Source organism: Oncorhynchus keta, unplaced genomic scaffold (genome assembly GCF_023373465.1).
Source record: "Oncorhynchus keta strain PuntledgeMale-10-30-2019 unplaced genomic scaffold, Oket_V2 Un_contig_15525_pilon_pilon, whole genome shotgun sequence".
In the NCBI taxonomy this organism is placed as follows: domain Eukaryota; kingdom Metazoa; phylum Chordata; class Actinopteri; order Salmoniformes; family Salmonidae; genus Oncorhynchus; species Oncorhynchus keta.
Window position 1 is genome coordinate 29,782 of NW_026279366.1, and position 22,029 is coordinate 51,810.

General features: G+C 50.3%; 1 protein-coding gene and 1 long non-coding RNA gene across 2 annotated transcripts; both read left to right on the top strand.

Moving 5' to 3' along the window:
* Positions 1–911: 911 nt before the first annotated feature.
* On the top strand, positions 912–16,954 carry LOC127919006 (uncharacterized). Its single transcript, XM_052502357.1, has 8 exons — positions 912–927; positions 1,076–1,777; positions 2,242–2,658; positions 6,762–6,846; positions 10,863–10,984; positions 14,482–14,632; positions 14,860–14,968; positions 16,897–16,954. Exons 1-6 carry the CDS (start codon positions 912–914, stop codon positions 14,505–14,507), a joined length of 1,368 nt encoding a protein of 455 aa, XP_052358317.1. The 3' UTR covers positions 14,508–14,632; positions 14,860–14,968; positions 16,897–16,954.
* Positions 4,724–6,235, top strand: LOC127919007 (uncharacterized). Its single transcript, XR_008101674.1, has 3 exons — positions 4,724–4,761; positions 5,998–6,040; positions 6,170–6,235. It is a non-coding gene; the product is annotated as an uncharacterized LOC127919007 (long non-coding RNA).
* Positions 16,955–22,029: the final 5,075 nt, after the last annotated feature.

A 22,029-nucleotide genomic window follows, 5' to 3' on the forward strand; every position in this document is an offset into this window, starting at 1 on the left:
CAAGATACAGGCCCAGCTACTGGCCCAGATACAGGCCCAGCTACAGGCCCAGAGACGGGTCTAGCTAGCCTGGTCCCTGATTGGTTTGTGCTTTTGCCTTCTCCCTATTGTCATAGTGGAGCTAAAGAGAGCAGAACCTGACTGGCACCCAGGCTAAGGCCTAGCGACTACATGCTTTAATCCACTGACCCAGACATGATGTTTGACAGAACATGTTGGTTACTGTTAGATGCTAAGCCCTCTATAAGACCTGACAGACAGCATCATTCTGGAATGGTTACTGTTAGATGCTAAGCCCTCTATAAGACCTGACAGACAGCATCATTCTGGAATGGTTACTGTTAGATGCTAAGCTCTCTATAAGACCTGACAGACAGCATCATTCTGGAATTGTTACTGTTAGATGCTAAGCCCTCTATAAGACCTGACAGACAGCATCATTCTGGAATGGTTACTGTTAGATGCTAAGCCCTCTATAAGACCTGACAGACAGCATCATTCTGGAATGGTTACTGTTAGATGCTAAGCCCTCTATAAGACCTGACAGACAGCATCATTCTGGAATGGTTACTGTTAGATGCTAAGCCCTCTATAAGACCTGACAGACAGCATCATTCTGGAATGGTTACTGTTAGATGCTAAGCCCTCTATAAGACCTGACAGACAGCATCATTCTGGAATGGTTACTGTTAGATGCTAAGCCCTCTATAAGACCTGACAGACAGCATCATTCTGGAATGGTTACTGTTAGATGCTAAGCCCTCTATAAGACCTGACAGACAGCATCATTCTGGAATGGTTACTGTTAGATGCTAAGCCCTCTATAAGACCTGACAGACAGCATCATTCTGGAATGGTTACTGTTAGATGCTAAGCCCTCTATAAGTCCTGACAGACAGCATCATTCTGGAATGGTTACTGTTAGATGCTAAGCCCTCTATAAGACCTGACAGACAGCATCATTCTGGAATGTCGGATCAACATATTTTAGGAGCTCAAATGGGATAATCAGTTCACTGACTGACTGGTACCAACAGTCGACTACTTCATCTCAACACCGGGTCTGACGACAGAGGTGGCCCCTCGATCCTCAACACCGGGTCTGACGACAGAGGTGGCCCCTCGATCCTCAACACCGGGTCTGATGACAGAGGTGGCCCCTCGATCCTCAACACCGGGTCTGACGACGGAGGCGGCCCCTCGATCCTCAACACCGGGTCTGATGACAGAGGCGGCCCCTCGATCCTCAACACCGGGTCTGATGACAGAGGCGGCCCCTCGATCCTCAACACCGGGTCTGACGACGGAGGCGGCCCCTCGATCCTCAGTACCGGGTCTGACGACAGAGGTGGCCCCTCGATCCTCAGCACCGGGTCTGATGACAGAGGCGGCCCCTCGATCCTCAACACCGGGTCTGATGACAGAGGCGGCCCCTCGATCCTCAACACCGGGTCTGACGACAGAGGCGGCCCCTCGATCCTCAGCACCGGGTCTGACGACAGAGGCGGCCCCTCGATCCTCAACACCGGGTCTGATGACAGAGGCGGCCCCTCGATCCTCAACACCGGGTCTGACGACAGAGGCGGCCCCTCGATCCTCAACACCGGGTCTGACGACAGAGGCGGCCCCTCGATCCTCAACACCGGGTCTGACGACAGAGGCGGCCCCTCGATCCTCAACACCGGGTCTGACGACAGAGGAGGCCCCTCGATCCTCAACACCGGGTCTGACGACAGAGGCGGCCCCTCGATCCTCAACACCGGGTCTGACGACAGAGGTGGCCCCTCGATCCTCAACACCGGGTCTGACGACAGAGGCGGCCCCTCGATCCTCAACACCGGGTCTGACGACAGAGGAGGCCCCTTGATCCTCAACACCGGGTCTGATGACAGAGGAGGCCCTCGATCCTCAGCACCGGGTCTGACGACAGAGGCGGCCCCTCGATCCTCAACACCGGGTCTGACGACAGAGGTGGCCCTCGATCCTCAACACCGGGTCTGACGACAGAGGCGGCCCCTCGATCCTCAACACCGGGTCTGACGACAGAGGAGGCCCCTTGATCCTCAGCACCGGGTCTGATGACAGAGGAGGCCCCTCGATCCTCAGCACCGGGTCTGATGACAGAGGCGGCCCCTCGATCCTAACACCGGGTCTGACGACAGAGGCGGCCCTCGATCCTCAACTCTGGGTCTGACGACAGAGGTGGCCCCTCGATCCTCAACACCGGGTCTGACGACAGAGGCGGCCCCTCGATCCTCAACACCGGGTCTGACGACAGAGGCGGCCCCTCGATCCTCAACACCGGGTCTGACGACAGAGGTGGCCCCTCGATCCTCAACACCGGGTCTGACGACAGAGGCGGCCCCTCGATCCTCAACACCGGGTCTGACGACAGAGGCGGCCCCTCGATCCTCAACACCGGGTCTGACGACGGAGGCGGCCCCTCGATCCTCAACACCGGGTCTGACGGCGGAGGCGGCCCCTCGATCCTCAACACCGGGTCTGACGACAGAGGTGGCCCCTCGATCCTCAACACCGGGTCTGACGACAGAGGCGGCCCCTCGATCCTCAACACCGGGTCTGACGACGGAGGTGGCCTGTCGTTCGCTGCTCAATGTGTCTACAGTTTCTTGGTAGAATCCTGTCTCTTAGCTTGTGGTAGGTGATTCGTTTAGATTCAGTCAATCAAAGTGTCTACTTTGTACTAAAGAGTGCGACTTCTCGGTGAAGCGTGTGTGTGTGTGTGTGTGTGTGTGTGTGTGTGTGTGTGTGTGTGTGTGTGTGTGGCCTCTTCTACTTTGATCTTAGCTAATGTGAGCAGAATATGTGAAAAGCTTCAGTGTCGTCACCATTAGTGATATTAAGAGGACATCCACAGAAGTGCCATCTGTTAATCCCCCTTTCTATCCCCCTCCATCTCCTCCCTGCCTCCCTCGTTCTTCCACCCTCTCTCTGCTAGTAGCTCACAGTCTGCTCTCCCTCCCTCCTCCCTGCCTCCCTCGTTCTTCCACCCTCTCTCTGCTAGTAGCTCACAGTCTGCTCTCCCTCCCTCTCCCCCTCTCCCTCCTCCCTGCCTCCCTCGTTCTTCCCACCCTCTCTCTGCTAGTAGCTCACAGTCTGCTCTCCCTCCCTCTCCCCTCTCCCTCCTCCCTGCCTCCCTCGTTCTTCCACCCTCTCTCTGCTAGTAACTCACAGTCTGCTCTCCCTCCTCCCTGCCTCCCTCGTTCTTCCACCCTCTCTCCCCTGTAGCGATTAAGCAACACAGCGTGATGCTAAATATAGCTTCTATTTGAGAGGAAAGCGGTGGTAATTTAGCTGTGTTTTAGACTGACACACACTCACTCACTCACTCACTCACTCACTCACTCACTCACTCACTCACTCACCTCACACACACAATACACACACACACACACATACACATACACATACACACAATACACACACACACACACATACACATACATACACACACACACACAGTACCAGTCAAAAGTTTGAGAACACCAAGTCATTCCAGGGTTTTTCTTTATTTTTACTTTTATTATTATTATTATATTATATTATTTATTATCTACATTTAGAATAATAATGAAGACATCAACACTGTGACATAACACACACGTGATCATGTAGTAACCAAAGTAAAAAGTTAAACAAATCAAAATATATTTAGATTTGAGATTTTTCAAAGTAGCCACCTTTGCCTTGATGACACTTGGTATTCATATCAGTGTCTTTTGTCAACACTTGTCCCACTTCCCTCTTGGTATTGGTAAGACCGCTTTCTCAGGTAAATGAATAAAGAAGTTTTTTTTTTTTTTTTTTTCTACCGTGACAAACCACGTTGTCACGGACTCTCTGAGTCATTGTCTCTGGGGTGGGAGATACATGCAGGCTTTCAGCCATTCAGAACACCTGGCGTGGGAGGTACATGCAGGCTTTCAGCCATTCTAAACACCTGGCGTAGGAGGTACATGCAGGCTTTCAGCCATTCTAAACACCTGGGGTGGGAGGTACATGCAGGCTTTCAGCCATTCTAAACACCTGGGGTAGGAGGTACATGCAGGCTTTCAGCCATTCAAAACACCTGGCGTAGGAGGTACATGCAGGCTTTCAGCCATTCTAAACACCTGGGGTAGGAGGTACATGCAGGCTTTCAGCCATTCTAAACACCTGGGGTGGGAGGTACATGCAGGCTTTCAGCCATTCTAAACACCTGGGGTGGGAGGTACATGCAGGCTTTCAGCCATTCAAAACACCTCAGCCATTCATTCTAAACACCTGGGGTGGGAGGTACATGCAGGCTTTCAGCCATTCAAAACACCTGGGGTGGGAGGTACATGCAGGCTTTCAGCCATTCTAAACAGGTGGGAGGTACATGCAGGCTTTCAGCCATTCTAAACACCTGGGGTGGGAGGTACATGCAGGCTTTCAGCCATTCAAACACCTGGGGTGGGAGGTACATGCAGGCTTTCAGCCATTCAAACACCTGGCGTAGGAGGTACATGCAGAGGAGGTACATGCAGGCTTTCAGCCATTACATGCAGGCTTTCAGCCATTCTAAACACCTGGGGTGGGAGGTACATGCAGGCTTTCAGCCATTCTAAACACCTGGGGTAGGAGGTACATGCAGGCTTTCAGCCATTCTAAACACCTGGGGTAGGAGGTAAACACCATGCAGGCTTTCAGCCATTCTAAACACCTGGGGTGGGGAGGTACATGCAGGCTTTCAGCCATTCTAAACACCTGGCGTAGGAGGTACATGCAGGCTTTCAGCCATTCTAAACACCTGGGGTGGGAGGTACATGCAGGCTTTCAGCCATTCTAAACACCTGGGGTGGGAGGTACATGCAGGCTTTCAGCCATTCAAAACACCTGGGGTGGGAGGTACATGCAGGCTTTCAGCCATTCTAAACACCTGGGGTGGGAGGTACATGCAGGCTTTCAGCCATTCAAAACACCTGGGGTGGGAGGTACATGCAGGCTTTCAGCCATTCTAAACACCTGGCAGGCTTTCAGCCATTCAAAACACCTGGGGTGGGAGGTACATGCAGGCTTTCAGCCATTCTAAACACCTGGGGTGGGAGGTACATGCAGGCTTTCAGCCATTCAAACACCTGGGGTGGGAGGTACATGCAGGCTTTCAGCCATTCTAAACACCTGGGGTGGGAGGTACATGCAGGGCATTCAGAACACCTGGGGTGGGAGTACATGCAGGCTTTCAGCCATTCTAAACACCTGGGGTGGGAGGTACATGCAGGCTTTCAGCCATTCAAAACACCTGGCGTAGGAGGTACATGCAGGCTTTCAGCCATTCAAACACCTGGGGTGGGAGGTACATGCAGGCTTTCAGCCATTCAAACACCTGGGGTGGGAGGTACATGCAGGCTTTCAGCCATTCTAAACACCTGGGGTAGGAGGTACATGCAGGCTCAGCCATTCTGGGGTGGGAGCCAGGCTTTCAGCCATTCTAAACACCTGGTGGGAGATACATGCAGGCTTTCAGCCATTCTAAACACCTGGGGTAGGAGGTACATGCAGGCTTTCAGCCATTCTAAACACCTGGGGTGGGAGGTACATGCAGGCTTTCAGCCATTCAGAACACCTGGGGTGGGAGGTACATGCAGGCTTTCAGCCATTCTAAACACCTGGGGTGGGAGGTACATGCAGGCTTTCAGCCATTCTAAACACCTGGTGTGGGAGGTACATGCAGGCTTTCAGCCATTCTAAACACCTGGGGTGGGAGGTACATGCAGGCTTTCAGCCATTCTAAACACCTGGGGTGGGAGGTACATGCAGGCTTTCAGCCATTCTAAACACCTGGGGTGGGAGGTACATGCAGGCTTTCAGCCATTCTAAACACCTAGGAACACAGGCTTTCAGCCATTCTAAACACCTGGGGTAGGAGGTACATGCAGGCTTTCAGCCATTCTAAACACCTGGGGTAGGAGGTACATGCAGGCTTTCAGCCATTCTAAACACCTGGGGTGGGAGGTACATGCAGGCTTTCAGCCATTCTAAACACCTGGCGTAGGAGGTACATGCAGGCTTTCAGCCATTCTAAACACCTGGGGTGGGAGGTACATGCAGGCTTTCAGCCATTCTAAACACCTGGGGTGGGAGGTACATGCAGGCTTTCAGCCATTCTAAACACCTGGGGTGGGAGGTACATGCAGGCTTTCAGCCATTCTAAACACCTGGCGTAGGAGGTACATGCAGGCTTTCAGCCATTCTAAACACCTGGGGAGGGCAGGCTTTCAGCCATTGAACAGGCTTTCAGCCATTCAAAACACCTGGGGTGGGAGGTACATGCAGGCTTTCAGCCATTCAGAACACCTGGGGTAGGAGGTACATGCAGGCTTTCAGCCATTCAGAACACCTGGGGTGGGAGGTACATGCAGGCTTTCAGCCATTCTAAACACCTGGGGTAGGAGGTACATGCAGGCTTTCAGCCATTCAAAACACCTGGGGTGGGAGGTACATGCAGGCTTTCAGCCATTCAAAACACCTGGGGTGGGAGGTACATGCAGGCTTTCAGCCATTCTAAACACCTGGGGTGGGAGGTACATGCAGGCTTTCAGCCATTCAAAACACCTGGGGTGGGAGGTACATGCAGGCTTTCAGCCATTCAAAACACCTGGGGTGGGAGGTACATGCAGGCTTTCAGCCATTCAGAACACCTGGTGTAGGAGGTACATGCAGGCTATCAGCCATTTAATACACCTGGAAGATCAACTGTTCTCTCTTTCTCTCCCCAGCGATGTTACGATCACAAGCAGCACAGAAACGGACTCAAGTTCTGCAAGCAGATCCTGTCCCACCCCAAGTTCACAGAACATGGAGGTAAGGGAGTGAGGAGATGTAGACCCCTTTTATAAAGCCTCTCGTTGTCTCCCCCTCCCTGCAGAGACCCTGACGATGACCTCTCGTTGTCTCCCCCTCCCTGCAGAGACCCTGACGATAACCTCTCGTTGTCTCCCCCTCCCTGCATAGACCCTGACGATGACCTCTCGTTGTCTCCCCCACCCTGCAGAGACCCTGACGATGACCTCTCGTTGTCATGCAGGCCCCCTCACTGCAGAGACCCTGACGATGACCTCTCGTTGTCTCCCCCTCCCTGCAGAGACCCTGACGATGACCTCTCGTTGTCACCCCCTCACTGCAGAGACCCTGACGATGACCTCTCGTTGTCTCCCCCTCCCTGCAGAGACCCTGACGATGACCTCTCGTTGTCTCCCCCTCCCTGCAGAGACCCTGACGATGACCTCTCGTTGTCTCCCCCTCACTGCAGAGACCCTGACGATGACCTCTCGTTGTCTCCCCCACCCTGCAGAGACCCTGACGATGACCTCTCGTTGTCACCCCTCCCTGCAGAGACCCTGACGATGACCTCTCGTTGTCACCCCCTCCCTGCAGAGACCCTGACGATGACCTCTCGTTGTCACCCCCTCCCTGCAGAGACCCTGACGATGACCTCTCGTTGTCTCCCCCTCCCTGCAGAGACCCTGACGATGACCTCTCGTTGTCACCCCCTCCCTGCAGAGACCCTGACGATGACCTCTCGTTGTCTCCCCCTCCCTGCAGAGACCCTGACGATGACCTCTCGTTGTCACCCCCTCCCTGCAGAGACTCTGACGATGACCTCTCGTTGTCTCCCCCTCCCTGCAGAGACCCTGACGATGACCTCTCGTTGTCACCCCCTCCCTGCAGAGACCCTGACGATGACCTCTCGTTGTCTCCCCCTCCCTGCAGAGACCCTGACGATGACATTTACATGACATTACATTTAAGTCATTTAGCAGACGCTCTTATCCAGAGCGACTTACAAATTGGTGCATTCACCTTATGACATCCAGTGGAACAGCCACTTTACAATAGTGCATCTAAATCTTTTAAGGGGGGTGAGAAGGATTACTTTATCCTATCCTAGGTATTCCTTAAAGAGGTGGGGTTTCAGGTGTCTCCGGAAGGTGGTGATTGACTCCGCTGTCCTGGCGTCGTGAGGGAGTTTGTTCCACCATTGGGGGGCCAGAGCAGCGAACAGTTTTGACTGGGCTGAGCGGGAACTGTACTTCCTCAGTGGTAGGGAGGCGAGCAGGCCAGAGGTGGATGAACGCAGTGCCCTTGTTTGGGTGTAGGGCCTGATCAGAGCCTGTAGGTACTGAGGTGCCGTTCCCCTCACAGCTCCGTAGGCAAGCACCATGGTCTTGTAGCGGATGCGAGCTTCAACTGACCTCTCGTTGTCTCCCCCTCCCCCACCCTGCAGAGACCCTGGCGATGAAGGGTTTAACCCTGAACTGTCTGGGGAAGAAGGAGGAGGCTTACAACCTGGTCAGACGAGGTCTTCGCAACGACCTCCAGAGTCATGTCTGTAACCTTTTAAGGCTCTCCTGGAGGATGATTGGCTACCCCATAGTGGACTATACAACACTGGCTCTTTAAGGCTCTCCTGGAGGATGATTGGCTACCCCATAGTGGACTATACAACACTGGCCCTTTAAGGCTCTCCTGGAGGATGATTGGCTACCCCATAGTGGACTATACAACACTGGCCCTTTAAGGCTCTCCTGGAGGATGATTGGCTACCCCATAGTGGACTATACAACACTGGCCCTTTAAGGCTCTCCTGGAGGATGATTGGCTACCCCATAGTGGACTATACAACACTGGCCCTTTAAGGCTCTCCTGGAGGATGATTGGCTACCCCATAGTGGACTATAAAATACTGCAATTCCAACTAAATACTTTGAGGTGGTTACGGTAGGCTACTTCAAAGCAAGCTAACTAGCAAAGACATGCTGATCAAAATAATCTTGTCTGGTTAAGATATTCCGTTACTGGTCAGTTAGGCTATTCTAGGAATGTTTTGAACGTTAATGAGCTCTTGAGAGGCGTTTTTACAACAGGAGTAACATTGGTTTAATAACGCACCCGTTCTTGTGTTGTCGGCCATTTTGTAGTTATGAGTGTCGGTGAAATAGTTCACGAGCCAGGCTACACAATAGGTTTTGAATTGACTGTGTCGTCAGTCTGTTGTCTATCATTCTTATTGGTTACCTGCTTCTGCTAGGATGCTTGCGCTCGCTGTCTATCTCTCTCTCCGTTTCACACACACACACACACACACACACACACACACACACACACACACACACACACACACACACACTCTCTCTCTCACCCGTTTGACATTAGGTAGCAGAGCCCTGCTCTTGTCTCTCTAAAACAGGGCCGTGACTGGCTCTCCCACCCACACACACACACACGCATGAGTGAAATCTGTGCTGACATTTCCAGCAGCTAAGGCCCTGCACTGATATGTTATCTCAGGCTAGACCCAGCTTCCAGTCACACACATACACACACACACACACCACTACACACACAGGCTAGACCCAGCCTCCAGTCAGCACACACACACAGGCTAGACCCAGCCTCCAGTCACACACACACACAGGCTAGACCCAGCCTCCAGTCACCACTACACACACAGGCTAGACCCAGCCTCCAGTCACACACACACACAGGCTAGACCCAGCCTCCAGTCAGCACACACACACAAGCTAGACCCAGCCTCCAGTCACACACACACACACACACACAGGCACACACCCACACACACCACACACACACACACACACACACACACACACACACACACACACACACACACACACACACACACACACACACAGGCTACACCCAGCTTCCAGTCACACACATACACACACACACACACCACTACACACACAGGCTAGACCCAGCCTCCAGTCAGCACACACACACAGGCTAGACCCAGCCTCCAGTCACACACACACACACACACACACACACACACACACACACACACACACACACACACACACACACACACACACACACACACACACACACACACACACACACAGGCTAGACCCAGCCTCCAGTCAGCACACACACACACAATCCACTACACACACAGGCTAGACCTAGCCTCCAGTCAACACACACACACACACACACACACACACACACACACACACACACACACAGCCTCCAGTCACACACACACACACACACACACACACACACAGGCCACACACAGGCTAGACCTAGCCTCCAGTCACACACACACACACACACACACACACACACACACACACACACACACACACACACACACACACACACACACACACACACACACACACACACACACACACAGGCTACACCTAGCTTCCAGTCAGCACACACACACACACACACAGGCTAGACCTAGCCTCCAGTCAGCACACACACCACAACAGACACACACACACACAGACTAGACCCAGCCTCCAGTCAGCACACACACCACAACAGACACACCGCAACACACATACTCAACAATCAATTTCACAACACATTTACAGAATTATCATGATAAAGATCAATTGAACGATATGTTTATAACATTAATGTGCGTAAATGTTTTATTTTAAACTACTACTAGAATGTTGTTTCTATCAGTTGTCCTGTTAGCAGTAGGCCATATTAGCAGACTTAACTCATTTAAAACAGCACATGTCTCTAGTATTTATTTAACTGGGAAAGTCAGTTAGTGTCAGCATATTCTAGCATTGTCAACATGACTCAGCAGAAACAAAAATCTACTTCCTCCTCTGCCAAGCTCTCTCTCTTTTTTTGTTGCTGCCTTTGTTTTCTCATTGGTGAGATCAGGTTACTTCACGGAAGGGAGGACAGAAGATTTTAAGTTAAAGGAACAGGAACTTGATGCTAAGCCAACCGCTCACTTGCTTGCCCCTCTCTCATTGTTTCCCTATGAGAGACTAGCGCACTATGCTAAGCTAATGGCTAACTTCTCCTTGTTCCCCCTGTAGGAGACGAGGTACCAGTTGCTGCGGCCAGCCCAGAGTGCTTCATGGATCGGCTACGCCATCGCCTCCTAGAGGACTACGAGATGGCTGCCAAGATAGTAGAGGAGTTCAGGAAAACACAACAGGTACGGTATGTCCAGAGACAAGCCAACCTATGAGCTGAATCAGTCTGTCCTTGGTCTGTCCCAGGCTTATGTCATAACTGTCAATTTATTGAGAAAAAAAATCATCAAAAAAATAATAAAAATCATTAGCGATGCATATACGTGTCATGGAAAGAGAGCAAGGATTAAGGGAATAGGGAATGTTTTTCTAAAGGAATCTGGGATTTTGGTACACACTGTGTACACACACCGTTCACACCACTAATCCAAAATGGCTTCCTCTCCTTGTTTCTGAAAACCATGTATTTATTCATTTAGGATTTATTTAACCTCTTAAGTCGACCCTCTACTTTTTCGAACATTCTGTTAAAAATCGCGCAACATTTCAGCGCCCTGCTACTCGTGCCAGGAATATAGTATATGCATATGATTAGTATGTGTGAGCCAGTCATGGCCCTGTTTTAGAGAGACAAGAGCAGGAGGAAGGAAAGGAGACGAGGAGAGGAAACCACTGCTCTAGTGCAATAGTAGGAGCATTGAGAACATAATGTATGACTACCACTCACAACAAAGTGTTTTCCCTCATCAGTTTACGGTCTGAGTTACAGTGAAGCTAGCTGACGGTACGACACAGTGAAGCTAGCTGACGGTACGACACAGTGAAGCTAGCTGACGGTACGACACAGTAAAGCTAGCTGACGGTACGACACAGTAAAGCTAGCTGACGGTACGACACAGTAAAGCTAGCTGACGGTACGACTCAGTAAAGCTAGCTGACGGTACGACACAGTAAAGCTAGCTGACGGTACGACACAGTAAAGCTAGCTGACGGTGCGACACAGTAAAGCTAGCTGACGGTGCGACACAGTAAAGCTAGCTGACGGTACGACACAGTAAAGCTAGCTGACGGTACGACACAGTAAAGCTAGCTGACGGTACGACACAGTAAAGCTAGCTGACGGTACGACACAGTAAAGCTAGCTGACACAGTAAAGCTAGCTGACGGTGCGACACAGTAAAGCTAGCTGACGGTGCGACACAGTAAAGCTAGCTGACGGTACGACACAGTAAAGCTAGCTGACGGTACGACACAGTAAAGCTAGCTGACGGTACGACACAGTAAAGCTAGCTGACGGACGACACAGTAAAGCTAGCTGACGGTACGACACAGTAAAGCTAGCTGACGGTACGACACAGTAAAGTAAAGCAGTAAAGCTAGCTGACGGTACGACACAGTAAAGCTAGCTGACGGTGCGACACAGTAAAGCTAGCTGACGGTGACAGTAAAGCTAGCTGACGGTACGACACAGTAAAGCTAGCTGACAGTAAAGCTAGCTGACACAGTAAAAGCTAGTACGACACAGTAAAGCTAGCTGACGGTACGACACAGTAAAGCTAGCTGACGGTACGACACAGTAAAGCTAGCTGACGGTGCGACACAGTAAAGCTAGCTGACGTAAAGTAGCGACACAGTAAAGCTAGCTGACGGTGCGACACAGTAAAGCTAGCTGACGGTGCGACACAGTAAAGCTAGCTGACGGTGCGACACAGTAAAGCTAGCTGACGGTACGACACAGTAAAGCTAGCTGACGGTGCGACACAGTAAAGCTAGCTGACGGTGCGACACAGTAAAGCTAGCTGACGGTGCGACACAGTAAAGCTAGCTGACGGTGCGACACAGTAAAGCTAGCTGACGGTACGACACAGTAAAGCTAGCTGACGGTACGACACAGTAAAGCTAGCTGACGGTACGACACAGTAAAGCTGACGGTGCGACACAGTAAAGCTAGCTGACGGTGCGACACAGTAAAGCTAGCTGACGGTGCGACACAGTAAAGCTAGCTGACAGTAAAGCTAGCTGACGACACAGTAAAGCTAGCTGACGGTACGACACAGTAAAGCTAGCTGACGGTGCGACACAGTAAAGCTAGCACAGTAAAGCTAGCTGACGGTGCGACACAGTAAAGCTAGCTGACGGTGCGACACAGTAAAGCTAGCTGACGGTGCGACACAGTAAAGCTAGCTGACGGTGCGACACAGTAAAGCTAGCTGACGGTGCGACACAGTAAAGCTAGCTGACGGTGCGACACAGTAAAGCTAGCTGACGGTGCGACACAGTAAAGCTAGCTGACGGTGCGACACAGTAAAGCTAGCTGACGGTGCGACACAGTAAAGCTAGCTGACGGTGCGACACAGTAAAGCTAGCTGACGGTGCGACACAGTAAAGCTAGCTGACGGTGCGACACAGTAAAGCTAGCTGACGGTACAACACGGTAAAGCTAGCTGACAGTAAAGCTAGCTGACGGTGCGACACAGTAAAGCTAGCTGACGGTCAGTAAAGCTAGCTGACACAGTAAAGCTAGCTGACGGTGCGACACGTAAAACACAGTAAAGCTAGCTGACGGTGCGACACAGTAAAGCTAGCTGACGGTGCGACACAGTAAAGCTAGCTGACGGTGCGACACAGTAAAGCTAGCTGACGGTGCGACACAGTAAAGCTAGCTGACGGTGCGACACAGTAAAGCTAGCTGACGGTGCGACACAGTAAAGCTAGCTGACGGTGCGACACAGTAAAGCTAGCTGACGGTGCGACACAGTAAAGCTAGCTGACGGTGCGACACAGTAAAGCTAGCTGACGGTCAGACACGACACAGTAAAGCTAGCTGACGGTACGACACAGTAAAGCTAGCTGACGGTGCGACACAGTAAAGCTAGCTGACGGTACGACACAGTGAAGCTAGCTGACGGTGCGACACAGTATAGTCAGTCAGCCTGTGCCTCTAAGGTGATGTAAATCTGTGTGGCGTGTCTGTCAACATGTACATGATGAAGCCTGTGATGTTGAAGGATTTTATACTTGTCACTCGCCTCTCTTTCTCCATCTCTCTCACTTTCCCTCTCTCTGTTTTTCTGTTTCACCTCCCCACGAGTACAGCAAGCTGCTGCTCTATCTGAACCATAGACACTACATAACGTAACCCTGTTATTACACTACATAACTCTGTTATTACCCTGTTATAACCTCTCTCCTAGACGTTTCCAGACCAGGTGAACTGTGAGCTGCTGCTGTACCAGAACCATAGACACTACATAATACTACATAACCCAGTTATAACCTCTCTCTCCTAGACTTTTCCAGACAAGGTGGACTATGAGTACAGTGAGCTGCTGCTGTACCAGAACCATAGACACTACATAATACTACATAACCCAGTTATAACCTCTCTCTCCTAGACTTTTCCAGACAAGGTGGACTATGAGTACAGTGAGCTGCTGCTGTACCAGAACCATAGACACTACATAATACTACATAACCCAGTTATAACCTCTCTCTCCTAGACTTTTCCAGACAAGGTGGACTATGAGTACAGTGAGCTGCTGCTGTACCAGGACCATAGACACTACATAACCCTGTTATAACCTCTCTCCTAGACGTTTCCAGACCAGGTGAACTGTGAGCTGCTGCTGTACCAGAACCATAGACACTACATAACCCTGTTATAACCTCTCTCTCCTAGACGTCTCCAGACAAGCTGAACTGTGAGTACAGTGAGCTGCTGTACCAGAACCAGGTCCTGAGAGAGGCTGGACTCTACAGGGAGGCTCTGGACCACCTCACCACCTACATGGAACAGTTCTGTGACAAACTGGCCGTCGAGGAGACATGAGGTGTGTGTGTGTGTGTGTGTGTGTGTGTGTGTGTGTGTGTGTGTGTGTGTGTGTGTGTGTGTGTGTGTGTGTGTGTGTGTGTGTGTGTGTGTGTTGCAGCCATCACACACATTTGATTTCTTTATTTGGATCCACAAAGAAACCAAGACTGAAGCCTCTCACCGTCTCTCCGTATGTCACTCACACCTGGAACACAGAGATCTCTAACGGTGTATTCCCACCTGTAGGAGTGTGTTTTTGAACCTGGATCGTCTGGATGAAGCTACAGCGGTCTACAGGAGAGAAACGCTGAGAACTGGTCCTACTACCACGGTCTGGAGAAGGCCCTGAAGCCTGGTACGCTACATAACACTGTTATAACTGGTCCTACTACCACGGTCTGGAGAAGGCCCTGAAGCCTGGTACGCTACATAACACTGTTATAACTGGTCCTACTACCACGGTCTGGAGGAGGCCCTGAAGCCCGGTACGCTACATATACCCTACATAACACTGTTATAACTGGTCCTACTACCACGGTCTGGAGGAGGCCCTGAAGCCCGGTACGCTACATATACCCTACATAACACTGTTATAACTGGTCCTACTACCACGGTCTGGAGGAGGCCCTGAAGCCCGGTACGCTACATATACCCTACATAACACTGTTATAACTGGTCCTACTACCACGGTCTGGAGGAGGCCCTGAAGCAACATAACAAACACTGTTATAACTGGTACCATGGTCTGGAGAAGGCCCTGAATACCCTACATAACACTGTTATAACTGGTCCTACTACCACGGTCTGGAGAAGGCCCTGAAGCCCGGTACACTACATATACCCTACATAACACTGTTATAACTGGTCCTACTACCACGGTCTGGAGAAGGCCCTGAAGCCTGGTACGCTTCATATACCCTACATAACACTGTTATAACTGGTCCTACTACCACGGCCTGGAGAAGGCCCTGAAGCCTGGTACACTACATATACCCTACATAACACTGTTATAACTGGTCCTACTACCACGGTCTGGAGAAGGCCCTGAAGCCTGGTACGCTTCATATACCCTACATAACACTGTTATAACTGGTCCTACTACCACGGCCTGGAGAAGGCCCTGAAGCCCGGTACGCTACATAACACTGTTATAACTGGTCCTACTACCACGGTCTAGAGAAGGCCCTGAAGCCCGGTACACTACATATACCCTACATAACACTGTTATAACTGGTCCTACTACCACGGCCTGGAGAAGGCCCTGAAGCCTGGTACGCTTCATATACCCTACATAACACTGTTATAACTGGTCCTACTACCACGGCCTGGAGAAGGCCCTGAAGCCTGGTACGCTACATAACACTGTTATAACTGGTCCTACTACCACGGTCTGGAGAAGGCCCTGAAGCACAGAGTAGCAGGTAGGAGAGACACTCTGACTCCGTACCAGACAGAGTAGCAGGTAGAAGAGACACTCTGACTCTGTACCACACAGAGTGGCAGGTAGGGGGGGACACTCTGACTCTGTACCACACAGAGTGGCAGGTAGGGGGGACACTCTGGCTCTGTATCACACAGAGTGGCAGGTAGGGGGGGACACTCTGACTCTGTACCACACAGAGTGGCAGGTAGGGGAGACACTCTGACTCTGTACCACACAGAGTGGTAGAGGGGGAGACACTGACTCTGTACCACACAGAGTGGCAGGTAGGAGAGACACTGACTCTGTACCACACAGACAATCTGATACATCTGTATTTTGCTGTCGTTTAATACATGTCAGTGGGTTGGGTTGTTATTTGCTGTTGTCTAGTGGGTTGGGTTGTTATGTTGGGTTAGTGGGTTGGGTTGTTATGTTGCTGTGCTAGTGGGTTGGGTTGTTATGTTGTGCTCTGACTCTGACACTCTGACTCTGTACCACACAGAGTGGCAGGTAGGGGGACACTCTGGCTCTGTACCACACAGAGTGGTAGAGGGGGAGACACTCTGGCTCTGTACCACACAGAGTGGCAGGTAGGGGGGGGACACACTGACTCTGTACCACACAGAGTGGCAGGTAGGGGGGGGACACACTGACTCTGTACCACACAGAGTGGCAGGTGGGGGGGACACTCTGTTGCCAAATGTTGCAGATAAAAACAACAAGATTCGTTGTACTACATGTCGGAGAGGCATGTTTGTTCTACGTAACATATTTCTATCTGAATGTTTCAAAACGTTTTGCTCCTGCTGAACTTGCCCCAGGCCTCACTCTTCCTCCTTCCTCTCTCTCTTCTCCTGCAGCAGCTAAAAATGGTGTGTCTGGACTCTTCTACAGAAACCAAAGCCGTGGAGCTGGCCAGTGGGTTGGGTTGTCACTAGACCAGTCACTCAGCAACAGGGGTTGTATCACGGTATGTGTGAAGTTTGGTCTTTGTGTGGGCTTGGTTTGTGTGAATGGCATGTTGCTGTCAAAATACATTCATTGTTTTTGCTGTCGTTTAGTGGGTTTTGTTATGTTGCTGTTGTCTAGTGGGTTGGGGGTTGTTAGTGGGTTGGGTTGTTATGTTGCTGTCGTCTAGTGGGTTGGGTTGTTATGTTGCTGTTGTCTAGTGGGTTGGGTTGTTATGTTGCTGTCGTCTAGTGGGTTGGGTTGTTATGTTGCTGTCGTCTAGTGGGTTGGGTTGTTATGTTGCTTGCTAGTGGGTTGGGTTGTTATGTTGCTGTCGTCTAGTGGGTTGGGTTGTTATGTTGCTGTAGTGTGGGTTGGGTTGTTACGTTTGTTAGTGGGTTGGCCTAGTGGGTTGCGTTGCTGTCGTCTAGTGGGTTGGGTTGTTATGTTGCTGTCGTCTAGTGGGTTGGGTTGGTTGCTTGTCTAGTGGGTTGGGTTGTTATGTTGCTGTCGTCTAGTGGGTTGGGTTGTTATGTTGCTGTCGTCTAGTGGGTTGGGTTGTTATGTTGCTGTCGTCTAGTGGGTTGGGTTGTTATGTTGCTGTCGTCTAGTGGGTTGGGTTGTTACGTTGCTGTCGTCTAGTGGGTTGGGTTGTTATGTTGCTGTCGTCTAGTGGGTTGGGTTGTTATGTTGCTGTCGTCTAGTGGGTTGGGTTGTTATGTTGCTGTCGTCTAGTGGGTTGGGTTGTTATGTTGCTGTCGTCTAGTGGGTTGGGTTGTTATGTTGCTGTCGTCTAGTGGGTTGGGTTGTTATGTTGCTGTCGTCTAGTGGGTTGGGTTGTTACGTTGCTGTCGTCTAGTGGGTTGGGTTGTTATGTTGCTGTCGTCTAGTGGGTTGGGTTGTTATGTTGCTGTCGTCTAGTGGGTTGGGTTGTTACGTTGCTGTCGTCTAGTGGGTTGGGTTGTTATGTTGCTGTCGTCTAGTGGGTTGGGTTGTTATGTTGCTGTCGTCTAGTGGGTTGGGTTGGTTGCTGTCATGTTGTTATGTTGCTCGTCTAGTGGGTTGGGTTGTTATGTTGCTGTCGTCTAGTGGGTTGGGTTGTTATGTTGCTGTCGTCTAGTGGGTTGGGTTGTTATGTTGCTGTCGTCTAGTGGGTTGGGTTGTTATGTTGCTGTCGTCTAGTGGGTTGGGTTGTTATGTTGCTGTCTCTAGTGGGTTGGGTTGTTACGTTGCTGTTGCTGTTATGTTGCTCTAGTGGGTTGGGTTGTTAGTGGGTTGTTGCTGTCGTCTAGTGGGTTGGGTTGTTATGTTGCTGTCGTCTAGTGGGTTGGGTTGTTAGTGGGTTGGGTTGCTGTGCTGTCTAGTGGGTTGGGTTGTTATGTTGCTGTCGTCTAGTGGGTTGGGTTGTTATGTTGCTGTCTAGTGGGTCTAGTGGTGGGTTGGGTTGTTATGTTGCTGTCGTCTAGTGGGTTGGGTTGTTATGTTGCTGTCGTCTAGTGGGTTGGGTTGTTATGTTGCTGTCGTCTAGTGGGTTGGGTTGTTATGTTGCTGTCTAGTGGGTCTATGTTGCTGGGTTGGGTTGTTATCGTTGCTGTTGCTGTCTAGTGGGTTGGGTTGTTATGTTGCTGTCGTCTAGTGGGTCGTCTAGTGGGTTGGGTGTTATGTTGCTGTCGTCTAGTGGGTTGGGTTGTTATGTTGCTGTTGCTGTCGTCTAGTGGGTTGGGTTGTTATCGTTGCTGTTATGTTGCTGTCGTCTAGTGGGTTGGGTTGTTATGTTGCTGTCGTCTAGTGGGTTGGGTTGTTATGTTGCTGTCGTCTAGTGGGTTGGGTTGTTATGTTGCTGTCGTCTAGTGGGTTGGGTTGTCTATGTTGCTGTCGTCTAGTGGGTTGGGTTGTTGCTGTCGTCTATGTTACGTTGCTGTCGTCTAGTGGGTTGGGTTGTTATGTTGCTGTCGTCTAGTGGGTTGGGTTGTTATGTTGCTGTCGTCTAGTGGGTTGGGTTGTTATGTTGCTGTCGTCTAGTGGGTTGGGTTGTTATGTTGCTTGTCTAGTGGGTTGGGTTGCTGTCGTCTAGTGGGTTGGGTTGTTATGTTGCTGTCGTCTAGTGGGTTGGGTTGTTGTTACGTTGCTGTCGTCTAGTGGGTTGTTGGTTGCTGTCGTCTAGTGGGTTGGGTTGTTATGTTGCTGTCGTCTAGTGGGTTGGGTTGTTACGTTGCTGTCGTCTAGTGGGTTGGGTTGTCATGTTGCTGTCGTCTAGTGGGTTGGGTTGTTATGTTGCTGTCGTCTAGTGGGTTGGGTTGTTATGTTGCTGTCGTCTAGTCGGTTGGGGGTTGGTATGTTGCTTTCGTCTAGTGGGTTGGGTTGTTATGTTGCTGTCGTCTAGTGGGGTGGGTTGTTATGTTGCTGTATGTCGTGTAGTGGGTTGTTTTGTTATGTTGCTGTCGTCTAGTGGGTTGGGTTGTTATGTTGCTGTCGTCTAGTGGGTTGGGTTGTTATGTTGCTGTCGTCTAGTGGGTTGGGTTGTTATGTTGCTGTCGTCTAGTGGGTTGGGTTGCTGGTTGTTATGTTGCTGTCGTCTAGTGGGTTGGGTTGTTATGTTGCTGTCGTCTAGTGGGTTGGGTTGTTATGTTGCTGTCGTCTAGTGGGTTGGGTTGGTTGTTGTTATGTTGCTGTCGTCTAGTGGGTTGGGTTGTTATGTTGCTGTCGTCTAGTGGGTGGGTTGGGTTGTTATGTTGCTGTCGTCTAGTGGGTTGGGTTGTTGTTGCTACGTTGCTGTCGTCTAGTGGGTTGGGTTGTTATGTTGCTTGTTGCTGTCGTCTAGTGGGTTGGGTTGTTATGTTGCTGTCGTCTAGTGGGTTGGGTTGTTATGTTGCTGTCGTCTAGTGGGTTGGGTTGTTATGTTGCTGTCGTCTAGTGGGTTGGGTTGTTAATTTAGTGGGTTGGGTTGCTGTTGCTGTCTAGTGGGTTGGGTTGTTATGTTGCTGTCGTCTAGTGGGTTGGGGGTTTGTTATGTTGCTGTCTAGTGGGTTGGGTTGTTATGTTGGGTTGGGTTGTTATGTTGCTGTCGTCTAGTGGGTTGGGTTGTTATGTTGCTGTGTTAGTGGGTTGGGTTGTTATGTTGCTGTCGTCTAGTGGGTTGGGTTGTTATGTTGCTGTCGTCTAGTGGGTTGGGTTGTTAGTGGGTTGGGTTGTTATGTTGCTGTCGTCTAGTGGGTTGGGTTGTTATGTTGCTGTCGTCTAGTGGGTTGGGTTGTTATGTTGCTGTCGTCTAGTGGGTTGGGTTGTCATGTTGTTGCTAGTGGGTTGGGTTGTTGTTGCTGTCTAGTGGGTTGGGTTGTTATGTTGCTGTCGTCTAGTGGGTTGGGTTGTTATGTTGCTGTCGTCTAGTGGGTTGGGTTGTTATGTTGCTGTCGTCTAGTGGGTTGGGTTGTTATGTTGCTGTCGTCTAGTGGGTTGGGTTGTTATGTTGCTGTCGTCTAGTGGGTTGGGTTGTTATGTTGCTGTCGTCTAGTGGGTTGGGTTGTTATGTTGCTGTCGTCTAGTGGGTTGGGTTGTTATGTTGCTGTCGTCTAGTGGGTTGGGTTGTTATGTTGCTGTCGTCTAGTGGGTTGGGTTGTCATGTTGCTGTCGTCTAGTGGGTTGGGTTGTATGTTGCTGTCGTCTAGTGGGTTGGGTTGTTATGTTGCTGTCGTCTAGTTGGGTTGGGTGGGTTGTTACGTTGCTGTCGTCTAGTGGGTTGGGTTGTTATGTTGCTGTCGTCTAGTGGGTTGGGTTTGTTATGTTGCTGTCGTCTAGTGGGTTGGGTTGTCATGTTGCTGTCGTCTAGTGGGTTGGGTTGTTATGTTGCTGTCTAGTGGGTTGGGTTGTTATGTTGCTGGTAGTGGGTTGTTATGTTGCTGTCGTCTAGTGGGTTGGGTTGTTATGTTGCTGTCGTCTAGTGGGTTGGGTTGTTGTTACGTTGCTGTCGTCTAGTGGGTTGGGTTGTTATGTTGCTGTCGTCTAGTGGGTTGGGTTGTTATGTTGCTGTCGTCTAGTGGGTTGGGTTGTTCATTTACCTTGCTGGCGAACAACCAGACGTTTTCATATCCTATTTAACAAAGCAGAGTTTTTCTGTCGTGAATCCTTCTTTTGATGACATCATTTGTTATTCCATTTTCTGACGTTTTCAATGTAAAAACAGCAGAACAGAATTGCAGAAACGACAACTAAAACATTGATTACATAATTGACCTATAATGCCTTTCTCGCTCCCTGTCCTCCAATCAGATCTGCACAGAGGTACTAGAGGCGCTTCGGAATGGAGGATTGGGCGAGTCAAAGGAGCGTGCGGAGTGTCACAGGCTCTTCCCGTACACGCTAGCCTTCATGCCGACGGGGTACGAGGAGAACACCAAGATCGCCAATGGCGACGTCTCCACAGAGACCGAGGAGCTGGCCAATGACATGTGAGCTGCGTTACGGTTGGAGAAACCTTACGGGCCAAGCAGCGAGCCTTGGGGGACACCAAGTCGACTGGACGCCATTTTGTAGCACCTGTTGAAACGTTGAAGTGGAAGAGACAGAGGCTTTGTTTCTTCTTTGCTTGGGCTTTGGTGCAGTTCGTTTCATCTCTGTCTCTGACGTGGCAAACTAGGACTGTGTGTGGAGGAGGAAGAGAGGTGAAGTGAATGAAATGGGAATATTTTTTTTATTTTATCTTGCTGACGGACTACTACTCTAACTGAAAATACAACATCAACAAACACTGTCATCAACTGTTATCAAAGAGTTTATTAAAAAAACACAACCATGAGATGAGATGAGACTATTTATGTAATGGACAACAACACTTGGTATTTTTTCAGAGGGGAGACTTTTTGCCACTCTAAATACAATATTTATTTACTTAACTTATTGAGTGGTTGGTTGGTTGTATAATTTGATTATTTCATATGCACACAGCATACACACACAATCTATTGTATATCAGACCTGTACGATGTACTTCCTCTGTAACCCACAGATCATAAGAGAATAACATTATCTATATACTACTAACATCATAA